Source organism: Nycticebus coucang, chromosome 2, assembly GCF_027406575.1.
Source record: "Nycticebus coucang isolate mNycCou1 chromosome 2, mNycCou1.pri, whole genome shotgun sequence".
NCBI classification, from domain to species: domain Eukaryota; kingdom Metazoa; phylum Chordata; class Mammalia; order Primates; family Lorisidae; genus Nycticebus; species Nycticebus coucang.
Window position 1 is genome coordinate 130,589,402 of NC_069781.1, and position 16,482 is coordinate 130,605,883.

Consider the following 16,482-nt stretch of genomic DNA (forward strand, 5'->3'; position numbering starts at 1 on the left):
CTTCTATTGCCAATGTGTGGTGGTCCTATGACCCCCCAGTTCCACAATGCAGTGGGAGAGAAAAGCCATAACCACCCTGGCAAGAGAGAGGGGAGGGTAGATGAAGGGAAAGACTTACGACAACGTTGTGATTTCTAGAATAGACTCCCTCCTGGGGCCATTGGCCCTGGAGGGCTGGGTGAGAATCCCAGTCATGAAATCCCACGTTAGGGGAGGCCAGGGAGGGTACACTCAGGTGGGCTGCTGAATTAGGGCGTAGTCAGCATCTTCTCATTGCAAAATGTCCCTGCGGATATCTCAGAGCACCTATAATGGGAGGGCAGGGCAGAGCATAGCAGGGACGGTGACAGGGGTCCAGCTAAGGCATGAAGACAAAGCTTGGCAAAGTCTCCCGTACACTGCCAATGGGGGTGGGGCAGACACCTGAGCCGGTATCACCCCAAGAAAACAGACAATGCCAGGTCCCTTAAAAGTTGTGCCTAATGCCTTTGCCTAGTATTAGTAACATCGTCTTATTGCAAGACAGCCCTGATGTGAAAAAATCTAAATGTTGAAAGTCTCAGAATATGGGGTCTTTGGGGGCATTTAGAGGTTTTGCTAACCTCCTACTATGACATTTACAAGGTGTCACCTGACATAGGGTAGCACATGTTACATACATCCCAGAGGGGCCCAGTCTTTGGCCAGGGCCCATGAGCTCCAATTTTAAATATGGTGCACTCCTGACAGCCACAACCCCTGCAAATTTCTCTCTATGCTTGACCAGTTTCCACTGAAGTCACCCTCCTCTGAGCTGCAAAACTGCTCTGTGAGGTAGGCAGGGCAAGGTGAGTAGTCTGATACCAGTTCTTCTGCTAGTGCCTATGACAAAAGGAACCACTTATTAAATACAGACTGAGATTTTCTATGCATAGTCATGAATTATTCCAATTTTTAGTTGAAGAGATTAGGTCAGAGCTATTAGTTGCTATAAGGATTAGCACTAGGATTTGAAGCCTTGGTCTTCACACTTTACCATGTCAGCTCCCTCTGAGGGAAGACCTGAGGCCAGAGAACAGAAGGGTCTTCCCCAAGGACACATGACCAATAACCAACAAAGCCAGCCCCAAATATCAGTGCCATGAACCTAGACTCAAAGGTCTCTTTCCAGAACCTGAAGCAAACTATTAACTTCAACACAGAGTAATGTAAAAACTGTAATTTCTCACCACTTAGCTAAAACCAGAGTTTCTAATCATTCTGCCCATCCATGCTTTTAATTAAGAAGTCCTTCCCAACAGATTAAATACTTACTAAGTGCCAAAGACTCTGCTGGATTCTAGAGGGAAAGGCTTTAATTAGACATAATATATGATGCCAATTTTTATAGCATCATTGGAAAAAATGGTGTTCCCACCACTGACTAAACTGTGAGCGTAAGTTTTCCTTTAATCTGGAGGTTCCCAGTTTTGGCTGATCTTTGGAGTCAGAGTTTGGATTGAAAACATCAAATTTCTGGGTCCCACCCACATAGTCTGATTTAATTGATCTGGGGTCCAGCCTGACCATCAGGATTCTCAAACACCAGAGGCATCTGCTAATGCATCAATAGGACTTCACTGCAAATCTTTCTCTCTAGTCATGACTTGTAACTCACTGTCTTCAAAATGGACATGATGCAATTGATGATACACAGGGCATATAACAGACCATTAAGAGAAATATGAAAAACTGGAAAACTTTAAGAGGCGAAGGGAGAAATCTATGGTGAAGGCATTACTATAAAGGGGCACTAAAATCTCTCTCTGCGTTTTCTACAGCAACTACACAAAAGTGAGCAAGAAGGGTCATGCTGTTATCAGAGATGATAAAAACAAAGCAAAGAGGGAAAATCTCCAAAACAGTTATTTCTGTAAACTTGGTCTACAAGGACCCAAGAAAACCATTTGGATGAACAAGACAGCTGAACCCAGATACTCTGTGACTCATGAATCACAAGGCTGCTCCTAGAGCAGCTCACAGCCAGTTTGAAGGTCAGCTTCTCCTTCCTGAAAGTCTTTAGATTCCCTGAGCATGATCCTAGACTATGTAAAACATGAAGGAGGCGAGAGGGACCGTCACCCAGCTGTCTTGGGAAACATTTCCACCAGAGCCTGAGCAAAGAATAAAGAAGCCAGCTCACCACAGAACGCTGCGGCACCCATGTTGCCAGAAAAAGCTATTTAAGCTGAGATGTCGCTGGACACACAAACAGGGCCCGTGCACCCTGGCTTGAGTTTGCTTCCCCTTCTTTGTGATTATCAGCTAGAGGCAGACCATGCTTTGCGGGAAGCCCTGAGATTGGAAACCCCAATTGCGGACCGCTGGGGAGTACCTGGTTGAGAGGGACTTACGGGGGGTTGTCACATTTCCTCTGTCGGAAGCGGGCTCCAGTCCCACACGTTCGGCTGCACATGCTCCAGGTGCCCCAGAGGCTCCAGTCTCCGTCCACGTGCTCTGGGATGGGCGTCTTGCTCACGCATTCCCCTGCGCGGCACCACTGAAACACAGTAGGGAGGACTGGGCTCACTCTAGACCAAAGCATGTGATTCCTTCCATGCCAAAACACGCCGTGCTACCAAAAATCTATTTTCAAAAAGTACGTGAAGGTATATTATTTCAGGGTGTTCATGTGTGCTAACTTTACTGACATTCCTTACTCTGCACACAGATCTGACATCTGTACACGGATCCGTCTGAGATTTGGATTTTGCCCTAAAGTTCTACATGGAATGTGCTCATTTGGGATGTTCTCAATTCCCAGGAAAAGGGTTTATCTGCACAGCTCATGAAGAGACCTGAGCTTCTGTAAACTTTACTTAATGTGAGTGCTTATCTCTCTAGAAGGTTCTGAGGTTTTGAATTTCAGAGTTTGTTGAGTTTGTTGCTTAGAGATGACACAGCCAGCTCCACATGGGTGAACCTTGGTTCTTTCTGTAGAAAAGAGTAAAACCAATCTTTTAACATAAAATTCCCCAAGTGTGTGGCATATACCTGCAAAGTGGTCCAACCAAGGCCTACGGATGGCTATGAATGCTTATGTAAGAGTTGTCCTGGGCCACACATTAAATACACAAACACTAATGAAAGCTGATGAGCAAAAGGTCCATGCATAACTCTCATAATATCTGACATGCAGATAAGCATTCATAGCCAGCCGTGGACCTTCGTTGGACTCTCCTGCACCTAGAACATGAGATGTTGTGGCTCCCAACATGGCCTCAGAGTAAAAGGTAACTTCCTTTTTTTTCAGACAGAGTTTTATTATGTCACGCTCGGTAGAGTGCCATGGCGTCTCACAGCAACCTCCAACTCTTGGCCTTAAGTGATTCTCTTGCCTCAGCCTCCCAAGCAGCTGGGACTATAGGCACCCACCACAATGCCCTGCTATTTTGTTGCAGTTGTCATTGTTGGTTAGCTGGCCCAGGCAGGGCTCGAACTCGCCAACTTCGTGTATGTGGCTGGCTCCATAACCACCGTGCTACAGGCACAGAGCTGGTAACTCCTTTTCAACTACTTCAATCCTTACAGTAAGACTACAGAAAAAGTCTCTGTGCTTACTGCTCACAATCACCTGTCCTCACACTTACCAACATCATGAGCATGAAGCTCACTCTCTTAACATAGGTAGAGTTGGCTAACATTGTTTTCACCAAAAGCATTTAATAGTAGCTTTGTGTGTATGTATGGTAGGTGATAGCGCTTTCTCATTTAAACCATACTGATGGGAAGTTTTCCTTTTATGTAAATTCATTCATGTGATAAAAGAAGTTAACCTAATAAAAACATAAAGTAAATGATTCTTACATCTTTTGAGAAAAAGGAGTGAGGTGACAGAGGAGCCTCTTTGTGCCTAGAGTGGGCTCCATGGGCATTTCTGTGGTACCTGAGGGATGCTTCAGGAGTTCCTGTGCAGAGTACAGACTACCTTTTGGAAGGAGAAGTGCTGAGCGCCCAGGAGACTGGGCAGAGGGAGCCGGGGGTTACCTTGTCTGCTCCACACTCAGTGCCGTCCAAGGGAGGGTCCAGCTTGGTCTTGCAGGATGTATCACCTTCTACCAGGCACCACAGCCCAGCGCACATCAGATGCTGTGGGACAAGGGGAGGAACTGTCATTGTGGAGAATGCCCATGCACACAGGTCACAACGGGGCTCAGCAGTGTGGCCCAGTGACTGTCTGGGATTGGGGATTTGAAACATATAGGGGGATGGGAAGCTCATGATTCTTGGATGTCCAAAAGATGGGTGCATTATTTCAACCAGTTCATTTATCTCAAGAAAGTTCTGTACATTTACTCCCGGGGTGGGGGTGGGGGATTGTTTGAGGGGCTGGAGCTCAGCAATCTCAACATTACCTACTGAGGACTGAGGAGGTATCCCAGGCTGGGCACAGGCGGGGAGCAGCAGCTCCTGCCTCCCAGGAGTGCGCAGCAAAGTGATCCTATCTAAGCAAAGAGATCCTATCCTATCCTATCTATGGCTGTATAGAACACATAGGAAAAGGATCAAACTGAACCGTTTCAGAGAGGGCTTGCCAGAGGCAGCTCTGGAGCTGAGGCTAGCAGAATAAACAGCATTACAAGGCCCAGAAATGAGATCAAAAGGCCATGAAAGGTTTGGGCCTTGTGACTATGTGGTAACAGAAGCAACCTTCCTTTTTCCCTGTGGTCCCCTGTTTCCTAGCTGAGCTGAGCTCCACGTCATTTCTTATATTATTTCACCTAGAGAATTTTGGAATGTCTACCGATATACAATTAAAATAATTCTGCTAAAATAGGACCAGGTTTTAAAAACATAGACTTCCAATTGTTTTACTAGGAAATCTGGATATCAAAAAAGCGTTCAGAATGAGACCATTTATCAAAATCACTAAGGCAGACACAGCCAGTGTCTTTCCCCTAAAGACTCATGTGCAGATGGTGCCTTAAGGGACAACCATAAGGGATAGCCACTGAATAACCCCCATTCCATGTGCAGGGAAGACACTGAGGCAGGTTCTGTGTGTCTCTCAGAGGGTCCCAGCATGATGACCCAATGCCTCTGGCAGTCACCTACTCATCAGTACACATTTGCTCCACGTGGTCCCCTCACAGTACTTCCTGGGGTCACTTCCCACATAAATTACTAGCACCCAAATCCTTGCCTCATGGAAATTGAGAACAGATGTACTTAAGGACCTCTTCAAAGACAGTGATCCAGGGTGCCAAACCCAACCATGGCTATGAGGTTTGTGGAGGGACAGGAAGACATCACCCTAAAAGGTGTGGTCCTGTGGACAGGGTGAAAGGCAAGAGGCCCCCAAGATGTGTCACAGAGCTGTCATGGTGAGCTGTACTCAGTTTACAGGTCTGCTTTTCCAAGTAATCTCAGACATCTGCATGGAAAAGACACACAATTGTGCTGCCTAAAGTTAAAAAAAAAAAGTTTAGAAGTTGAAGGGACAAAAATAAGAGAAAGGGAAGGAAGGAGGCAGAGCTGGAGGAGACTTTGAAAAAGAGCTAAGAAAAGCCCACAGCTCGTTCTCATTTTTCAAGTATGTCAGAGCTGATTTATATCCTTAGAGAAGTCGATGATTCAAGTGGAATATTGCACATTTGAGCTCAGAAAAGTCTAGGCATTCCCATTATTGTTCACCTCTCAGAGGAATGGTAAAAAAATGAGGGCCTTGAGCACGGCAGCAGCTGGTCCTATAAAGACCAACTGCACCTCATTAAATATCTGATTCCATGCACTATGACCTTGAAGCTCTTGGAGAGTGTGGCGTCCATGTGCAGACATGTTCTCAAGAGACAAGGCTGACCCAGGAGGTGAATTTATGGGATAGAAGTGCCTGGGATTAGCAGAACTGACTCCCACATAAGGAGAAAGAGGAAGAAGGTGGTGCAAACGGTTTACTATGCATTTTACAGGCAGTGCTTTTTCATAAAACTTTTCTAATCATCAGATAAAAGGAGAATGAGGATAAGCAAAGATGTCTTCAACAGAACACAAAAAGCAATGATCTTAAAGAAAAAAATTAATGGATTATACATGTACTATATTAAAATCCAGAACTTTTGTTTATCAAAAGACCTCTATGAAAAAATGACAAGGTATCTTCAATACGTAAGAGAGATATTTTAAAGACATATAACCAACAGTGAGTTGTATCCAGAAAATATTTTTAAAACAACAAAAAAACGTATAGACCAATTAAGAAAAAGACTCAGTAGAAAATGGGCAAATGTCTTGAACAGACACCTCACAAGGGGAACACTTAATGGCCAGTCAACCTATGAAAAGGTGCTTGTTTTTTTTAGTCATCAGGGAAGGCAAATTAAAACCACCATTAGTACCTTATATACCCACCAGAATGTCTAGAATAAAAAAGATGGAGAATAGAGAGCATTGGCAAGAACATGGCACTGTGGGAGCTCTCATGCACTACTACTCATGAGATTCTAACTTGGTTCAATAGCTTTGGAAAACTCCTTGGCAGTTTTTACTAAACCTGAAGACATGCATATTCTAATACACTACAATTATGACCCCAAGTACATAACAACAACAAAAAAAATGTGTGTACATGTTCACCAAAGACATCAAAAATGTTTATTGCAACACTATTTGTATTAGTTCTAAGTTGGAACAAACCACATGCCCATCAACAGCAGAGCAGATATATGGTATATTAGAAGAAATGTGTATCAGAAAAAGGAAATGAGATGCAAAAGAGACTTTAGAACAGCAGCCTCTGACCCAAGCTGAAGGGCCAGCACTGTGCCCAAGCCCAGCAATCACTGTTCTTGTGGTTGGTTTTCACTACTGGACATAGTGAACTACACAAAGGCTTGTAGTCACTGATGTCTTCTAGATTCATACTGGGCATTCACATCATGCTTTTCAAATGACAAAGTGGTCTGATGCCTGTCACCCTGAGCCTTGCAACATCCCAGATGGCATGTAGGCTGCAACTTTCTCTTATGTTTTCTCCAGTTCTCCAATGAGATGTTTGTGAAGGTCAAAGGGCCTGAGCTGAGTTAGAAACACATGTCTCCTAAAGAAGAGAACTAAAATAATATAATGGGAAAGGTATCTGAACATTCAAGACCCTAACCTGGATATATATTCAAGATCTCAGGTTCAGATTAAAAAGCATGGCCCCAATCCAGGGAAAAAAAGGCAAAGGAGGATAAACCCAGAAGCATGTCCTGAATAAATTACTGGATTTCAAAGACAAAGCCAAAAATCCTCTGGGTAGCCAGACAAAAAGATCAAGTCCTAGGTCACGGGAAAAGAGCTAGGCTGTGTGCAAATGTCTCTATGGCTGCATAGCTCCAGATGCAGTGGGGTGAGACTCAGAAAGAACAAGCAAGTGGCCCAGGAAGTATTTATCAGCTAAATGGCCACTCAAGTATCTGGGTGACAGAACTTACAAATAGTTAAATCCCTTGTTGGAGAAAATACCAAAGGATAACCTTCAGCCAACTAAGAAATAACTGGAGAACCCACAGTGTATGGACTAGCAGTGAGCACTGATCAAGACTGATTGAACCGACGTGAGAACTGGAGTCAAGGAATAGAACAAACATAGTGGAAACCCAGACAAAGCAGAAACGGCAGAGAGAGAGGAACCAGCTTGGAATAAGGTGAGCTGAGGAAGGAGCCTGGGAGGTTGCCTATATGTATACCAACTTCTTTACTCTTTCTAACTGGGGGTAAAACAAAAATATAGGATGGCCCCTAATTAACAAATGGTGCTGGGTGAACTGGCTGGCAACCTGTAGAAGACTGAAACCGGACCCACATCTTTCACCATTAATAAAGATAGACTCTCACTGGATCAAAGATTTAAACTTAAGACATGAAACTATAAAAATAATAGAAGAAAGTGCAGAGAAAACACTTGAAGAAATCGGTCTGGGAGAATATTTTATGAGGAGGACCCTCCCCCCCCCGCCCCCGGCAATTGAAGCATCACTAAAAATACATTACTGGGATCTGATCATACTAAAAAGCTTTTGCACAGCCCAGAACACAGTAAGTAAAGCAAGCAGAACAGCTCTCATAATGGGAGAAGATATTTGCAGGTTATGTCTCTGATAAAGGTTTAAAAAACAGAATCCACAGAGAACTCAAATGTATTAGCAAGAAAAGAACAAGTGACCCCATCTCAAGGTGGGCAAGGGACTTGAATAGAAACTTCTCTGAAGAAGACAGATACATGGCCTACAGACACATGAAAAAATGCTCATCATCCTTAATCATCAGAGAAATGCAAATCAAAATCACTTTGAGATATCATTAACTCCAGGAAAATTAGCCCACATCACAAAATCCCAAAACCAGAGATGTTGGCGTGGATGTGGAGAAAAGGGAACACTTCTGCACTGCTGGTCAGAATACAAACTAATATTGCTTTTGGAAAGATGTTTGGAGATCACTTAGGGATCTAAAAATAGACCTCATTCAATCCTACAATTCCTTTACTAAGTAATATCCAGAAGATGAAATATCACTTTATAACAAAGATATTTGCACCAAAATGTTTATTGCAGCCCAATTCATAATTGCCAATCATGGAAGAAGCCCAAGTGCCCATTGACTCATGAATGGATTAATAAATTGTAGTATATTTACACCATGGAATATTATACAGCCTTAAAAAAGTTGGAGACTTTACCTCTTTTATGTTTACATGGATGGAGCTGGAACATATTCTTCTTAGCAAAGTATCTCAAGAAGGGAAAAAAAAATGTCCAATGTACTCAGCCCTATTATGAAACCAATTTATTAGCACCCACACTTTCATATGAAAGCTATAACCCAACTACAGCCCAAGATGAAGGGGAAACAGGAGGCGGAGGGAAGGGGAGGGGGAGGATCAGTGGAGGGAAGGTAATTGGTGGGACCACACCTATGCTGCATTTTATAAGGGTACATGTTAAATCTACTAAGTGTAGAATATAAATATCTTAGCACAATAACTAAGAAAATGTGGTGAAGGCTATGTTAACCAGTTTCATGAAAGTATTTCAAATTGTATATAAAACCAGCACATTGTACCCCATAATTGCATTAATGTACACAGCTATGATTTAATAAAAAAAAAAATACAGGATGGCCATAAAATTTGTGTGCAATTGCACGTGAATTTTATGGCTACCCTGTATAACATATAAATATCAAAAACTGATGTATAAGAACTTTTAAAGGAAAAATGTTGACCATGAAGAAAAATAATAAAGATTGGCAGCGGAGGGAAGGGAGGGGCTGGGAGGTGGAAATGTACGTAATTCTGCATGTTTATGGAGTTAGGTGCAGTACAGTGGATACCTTAAAGAGAAGGGTGACTGGCTGGTGCAGCTGCTTCCAGGAAACAGCAGATTACATACTCCATGGAAGGCAGGGCTGTTCTTCTAGGTACTGTAATAAAACAATTCCTATTGCTGAGATCACCAGAAGCAAAGGAAATATCCTAGGAACCAAATACAAAATGCATACATGGGAACACAGCTATATGTCTACATACTTACATATAATCATTTATTAATCTGTGATATGCATATATGAGGGTGGGTTCCCCACAGGGTCTGAATGCTGAGGAAACAATCAGGCACACACTAAAGGCAACTAAGTTTGGAATGAGGACCATAAGAGGTTGCTGGCTGTGCTCTCTGTCTCCTAGAAAACCACAGCACCACCTGGTGTCCTGGTGACACATTGCAACATGCTGTCATCAAGGGCAAGGATTTCTGTTTTAAACAAAGGAGGCAGTGAGAAGTCAAAAGGGAGACAAAGAGGTGAATAAGAATAAAGAACATATGAGGAGGAACCAACAAAAATATTCAAGCAACCTGAAAAACCAAAACAGAGGGAACTCCCCCAAGGGACCATGAGGCAGCTACTATAGAAGACACCACATATAAACAATTAATGGACTTGACAGAAGGGGAATTTAAAATATAGATGATAAAGACAATAGAAGAAATGGATGAGAAAATGGAAAGACAGAACTAAAAGTATAACAAGAGATATGTAGACCATAGAAAGTAAATTCTCCCTCCACTAAGGAAATGAAGGAGACAAGAAGGGAATATAAAGATGTAGTATAAAAGTATCAAAAATAGGTTAGACCATAGAGAAGAAAGAACCTCACAGCTAGAGGATAAAGTTTTTGAGTTAACCCAGGTAGTTAAAGAAGCAGAAAAGAAGAGAGAGAAAGCAGAACAAGTGCTTAAAGAACTACAAGAATCCACGAAGCATTCAGCCATATAAATATTAGGGATTTTTGAGGTGAAGAAGATTGTCCCAAAGGAATGGAAGTCCCACTGGAGACTATCATAAATGAAAACTTCCCAAGTTTTACTAAAGAATCCAACACATGCTTTTCAGATGGATATCAAACCCTGGGTGATCTCAAACTCAAACAGACCCTCTCCAAGACACATTGTATTGAACCTGTCCAAAGTCAAGATGAAAGAAAAAATTCTTTGGGTGGCACCTGTGGCTCAAAGCAGTATGGCACCGGCTCCATATACTAGAGCTGATGGGATCAAACCCAGCCCTGGCCAAAAACTGCAAAAAAAAAAAATTCTTCAGCTCAAGCAGCTAAGGCACCAGCCACATACACCAGAGCTGGTAGATTAGAATCCAGCCCAGGCCTGCCAAACAACAATGACAACTACAACTACAACAAAAAAACTAATAGCCAGGTGTTGTGGCGGGTGCCTATAGTTCCAGCTACTTGGGAGGCTGAGGCAAGAGAATTGCTTAGCCCAGGAGTTGGAGGTTGCTGTGAGCTGTGATGCCACCGCACTCTACTCAGAGTGACAGGTTGAGGCTCTGTCTCAAAAAAAAAAATTCTTCAAGCAGCTAGAAGTGCCAACTGACCTACAGAGGCAGAACCATTAGGATGACAGCAGACTTTTCAAGTAAAACTTTCCAAGTCAGAAGAACATGGTCATACACCTTCACTTGTTCTTACACAAAACAATTTTCAGCCAAGAAATCTGTATCCTGCTAAACTAAGCTTCAAAATTGATAGAGAAATCAAATCTTCTGTGGATATATAGGCACTGAGAAAACTCGCTACTCGCTCAGGATCAAGAAATGGAAAACAATACTTTAAGCAAATGGAAATCAAAAGAAAGGAGGGGTTGCAATCTTATTTTCAGACATGAGCAGATTTAAAGCAACTAAAGTTAAGAAAGACAAAGATAGATACTTTATACTGATCTAAGTAGCAATACAACAAGAAGACATTTCAATTTTAAATATTTGTGCACCCAACTTAAATGCTCCCTGAATCATGAAACAGATCTTGATGGGTCTGAGCAATATGATATCCTATAACACCATAATAGTTGGGGACTTTAACATCCCTCCGACAGAACTGGACAGATCTTCTAGACAGAAACTAAACAATGATACAAAGGAGTTAAATGTGACCCCTAAAACAAATGGGATTAATAGATATATACAGAACACACCATCCCAAAGATAAGGAATATACATTTTTCTCATTAGCCCATGGTACAGACTCCAAAATTGAATACATCCTAGTATACAAATCAAACCTCACCAAAATTAAATGAATAGAAATTATATCTTTTATCTTCTCAGAGATATAAGAGATCATGTCTGAGTACTACAAGAAATTCTATGCCCAGAAATTTGACAATGTGGAGGAAATGGATCAATACCTGGAATCACAGCTTCTCCCCAGACTTAATTAAGAAGTCTCTTTATTAATCTCTTTAATAAATTGATTTCAAGAAATGAGATTGAAGAAATAATAAAAAAATCTCCCAACAACAACAACAAAAAAGCCCTAGTCCAGATGGTTTCACACCATCCAAGAACTTACACCTTCGAAGAAGAACTTACACCTATATTGCAGAAATTATTCCCAAAAATTGAGAAGCAAGGCATCTTCCCCAACACACTCTATGAAGCAAACATTACCCTGATCCCCAAACCAGGAAAAGACCCAACTAAAAAGGAGAACTTCAGACCAATTTCACTAATGAATATATATGTAAAAATTCTCAACAAAATCCTAGCAAATAGATTATAGTTACACATTTAAAAAAAAATCATTCATCGTTATCAAGTAGATTTCATCCCAGGGATACAAGGCTGGTTTAACATATGCAAGTCCATAAACATAATCCACCATATCAACATAAGCAAAAACAAAGATCATATGATCCTCTCAATAGACGTGGAAAAAGTATTCCATAAAATTCAGCACACTTTTCTAATTAGAATACTTAAGATACAGGCATAGGTGGCACCTTTCTGAATCTGATTAAAGCCATCTACAATAAATCCACTGCTAATATTATACCGAATGTAGTAAAACTGAAAGCTTTTCCACTTAGAACTAGAACCAGACAAGGTTGTCCTGTATCACCACTACTATTCAACATTGTAGTAGAAGTTCTAGCCAACATAATCAGGTAGGAGAAGGTAATAAAGGGCATCCAAATGGGGGCAGAGGAGGTCAAACTGTCATTCTTGGCTGACGCTATGATCTTATACTTAAAGAACCCCAAAACTGAACCACAAGACTCCTGAAAGTGATGAAAAACTACAGCACTGTCTCAGGATATAATCAGTGTCCACAAGTCAGTAGCCTTTGTATATGCCAATAACAGCCAAGATGAGAAGTTAATCAAAGACACAATTCCCTTCACAGTGTAGCTTCAACGGAGATGAAATACCTAGGAATATACATAAGAAAAGAGGTGAAGGACCTTTATAAAGAAAATTACAAAACCCTAAGAAGAGAAATAGCAGAAGATATTAACAAATGGAAGAATATACCATGCTTGTGGCTGGGAAGAACCAATATTGTGAAATTTGGTTACTTCCCAAACCAATCTGCAGATTCAATGCAATCCCCATTAAAATACCATCATCATCCTTTCAAGATTTGGAAAAAGCAATTCTTTGTTTTGTATGGAAACATAAGAAACCCTGTATAGCCAGGGCAATTCTTACTAATAAAAACAAAGCCAGGAATATCACCCTACCAGACATGCAGCCATACTACAAGGCCACAGTGATAAAAATAGCACGGTATTGGCACAAAAATAGAGACATTGACATTTGGAACTGAATAGAAATCCATGAGATGAAACTAACCTCTTAGAGCCAGCTGATCTTTGATAAACCAAAGAAGAACATATACTGGGGAAAAGAATCCCTATTCAATAAATGATGCTAGAAGAACTAGATAACCACAAATAAAAGACTGAAATTGGACTCACACCTCTCAGCACTTACAAAAATCGATTCAAGACGGATAAAAGATTTAAATCTAAGGCATGAAATAAAAATCTTCAAAGTGTGGGGAAAACACTTAAAGTTATCAATCAGGGGAAAGATTTTATGAAGTGGACTTCCATGACAATTGCAACAACAACAAAAATAAACAAATGGGTTGTAATTAACTGAAAAGCTGCACTGCTAAGGAAACAACATCCAAAGTAAACAGACAACCTTCAGAATGGGAAAAGATAATTTGCATATTATGAATTGGACAAAAACTTCATAACTAAGATCTATAGAGGATTCAAATTAATCAACAAAAAAAGACCCAACAATCCCGTACATCACTGGGCAAGAGACATGAATAGAATCTTCTCTATGAAAGACAGACAAATGACTAACAAACATATGAAAAAATGCTCATCATCCCTAATCATCAGAGGAATGCAAATCAAAACCACCCTGAGATATCACCTAACCCCAATGAGAATGGCCCGCATCAGAAAGTTTCAAAGATGCAGATGCTGGTGTGGGTGTGGAGAGAAGGAAACACTTTCACACTGTTGCTGGGACTGTAAACTAATACAGTGTGTTTGGAAGGACGTATGGAGAATCCTTAAAGAACTCAAATAAGATGTCCCATTTGATCCTGCAATCCCATTATGGAGCATCTGCCCAGAAGAGAAAAAAATCCTTTTATCATAAGGACATTTGCCCTAGACTGTTTATTGTAGCTGAATTTACAACCACCAACATGTGGAAACAGCCCAAATGCCCACCAACCCAGGAATGGATTAACAAGCTGTGGTATATGTATACCATGGAATACTATTCAGCCACTAAAAAAGATGGATACTTTATACCTTTTGTATTAACCTAGATGGAGTTAGAGCACGTTCTTCCTAGTAAAGAATCACAAGAATGGAGAAGCAAAAATCCAATGTATTCAATTCTAATATGAGTGCAGTAGATGAGCTAATATAAGTGGGGTAGGGGAATGAGGGAGCAGGGAGAGGGGAGGAGGGAGAGAGATGGAGGGTCACGGTGCGTGTCACACCTCTTGGAGGTGGGACACAATTAGAAGAGGGCCTTTATCCAACAAATGCAATCAGCGTAACCTAATTCTTTGTACCCTCAATGAATCCCTAACAATAAAAACAAAATAATGAAGTAAAAAAAAAAAAAAAAAAGACATGTAAGATACAAAAAGCAGTAAGAGGGGAAAAAAGGAGCAATCAAAACAGAATATATCTGATAAAATATGGTGAGAGAACTAGTACCAACTGTATCTGATCCAGCAGTCAATGAGTTAACTCATTAATTAAAATAAAAAAATTTTAGATTAGATTGCAAACTAAAACTCAATTATAGGCCATACAGTTATTCTCCCTCATCTGTGGGGATATGCTGTGAGATCCCCAGTGTATGCCTGAAATTGCAGATATACTGAACCCTGAACCCGCTTATCGTCAACCAGAACACATTTGTATTCATGTCTCCCGCCCACAAATGTAATGCCTCTTCCATCTTCACTAAGCACTAATCACGCACCGTGGCCAGACGTTTTGTGGTTTCAGGTGCAATAGCAAAACTGGCATGAATTTCTTTTTTCTTCTTCATAATTTCATAGATAGAAGATTTGTTCTTACTGTGGATCTGAGCACCCTCAGCAATATTTATTCCTCATTAAGACTTTCATATTTTCATAAAGAAAGCACTTTATAGATTTTCTTCGGCATATCTAAACTGCCAAGATCCCTACTCTTGTGCTTTGGGGCCATGATTAAGAAAAATAAGGATCAGTTAAACACAAGCGCTGGGACACCAGGACAGTCAGCTAACTGACAAGGCTGCTCAGTAACTAGTGGGAGGGGAGAACAGACAGCACAGACACACGGACACATGAAACGAAGGGAAGCTGCGTGTTCCAGGTGAGGCAGGGAAGACGGCAGGACCCTTACTGCATCGCTCAGAACAACCTGCAATGTAAACTTATGAATTGTTTATTTCTGGAATTGTTAAAGAAGATCACACTCCTAATGTCAGCCAAACCTGAATCCAGAACCTACCACATGCAATAACACAAAGAAAGACTCCTTACATTGCAAAAAATGTAATTCTCAATGCTGATTTACAATTATACATATCTGTATACCAAACAGCTCAGACTTAAATCTCATGAAGCAAAATTTACTTGAGATATAAGGGAAAACAACAACAAAAAATTAGAAGTGTTTAATTTACCTTTCTCAGTTCATGACAAATGAAATGGACAAAAACACATAAGAATATAGAAAATCTTAAAAAATGTATTAAGACAGATTTAATTAATAGACTTGTGTACCCTGAAAGCAAATATACCTTTAATGGTCATAGAGTATTCCTAAAAATTAAGCTCAATAAAATCTGGAAAATAGAACTGTAGCATGATTGAATAAAACCAGAAATTAATTAAAAAAAAGAAAACCTTACCATCTGGAAATTTAAAAACAAAATCTCTTTTTAAGAATTCTTGGGTCAAAGAGAAGCTAATAACCAAAACCACTTACTCCAAGAATTCAAAGATGTTAAATATTAGAAAGTTGGCCAGTATAACTCATCATATTAGTAACTCTCAGGGATGCAGAAAAGATAATTAACAAAATTTAATTATGATTTCTTATTAAAACTTAATAAAATGAGTTATAAGTAGATACTTACTGAGTTGATAAAGTATCTCTTTCATGTAACTATACACTTGTGATTTGTGCACTTTTCTGTGTTTCATATTGTATTATGGTTTAAAAAAACTATAAAAATCACAGATGTGCAAAAATGACCTTTTATCCACTTCTATCCTGTAGGTCAATGGTTCTCAACTAAGGGTTGATTTGGGCCCCCAAAGGACATTTGGCAAGGTCTGAAGACATTTTTGCTTGTCACAACTAGGTTGACCCATAGCGTGTAGAGGTCTAGAATGCTGCTAAACATTCCACAGGCCACAAGACAGTCTCCCACGTAAAGAGTTATCCAGCTGCAGATGCCAACAGGGCCGAGGCTGGGAAGCGCTGCTACAGATAACCTGAGCAGTAATGACAAAAAGAAGAATGGTAAGTTACGGCAGGGAATCCCTTTCAGACAACACTCTAGCTAGGTGCCTGAGGTAACGTCCCAGTAACAAGATGTATTAACCAGATTGGGTGTGTGGTTTCCTTCCTGATAAAATGC

At 40.7% G+C, this 16,482-nt stretch overlaps 1 protein-coding gene across 2 annotated transcripts in view; it reads right to left on the reverse strand.

Moving 5' to 3' along the window:
• ADAMTS17 (ADAM metallopeptidase with thrombospondin type 1 motif 17) overlaps positions 1-16,482 on the reverse strand; it is a 327,885-nt gene that overhangs the window by 138,676 nt on the left and 172,727 nt on the right. For both annotated transcript variants that reach the window (XM_053581837.1, XM_053581836.1), the window contains exons 11-12: positions 4,006-4,107; positions 2,373-2,518 (exon numbers count right to left, since the gene is read on the reverse strand). In XM_053581837.1, coding sequence (XP_053437812.1) covers positions 2,373-2,518; positions 4,006-4,107 — 248 coding nt within the window. The remainder of the gene's footprint in view (positions 1-2,372; positions 2,519-4,005; positions 4,108-16,482) is intronic.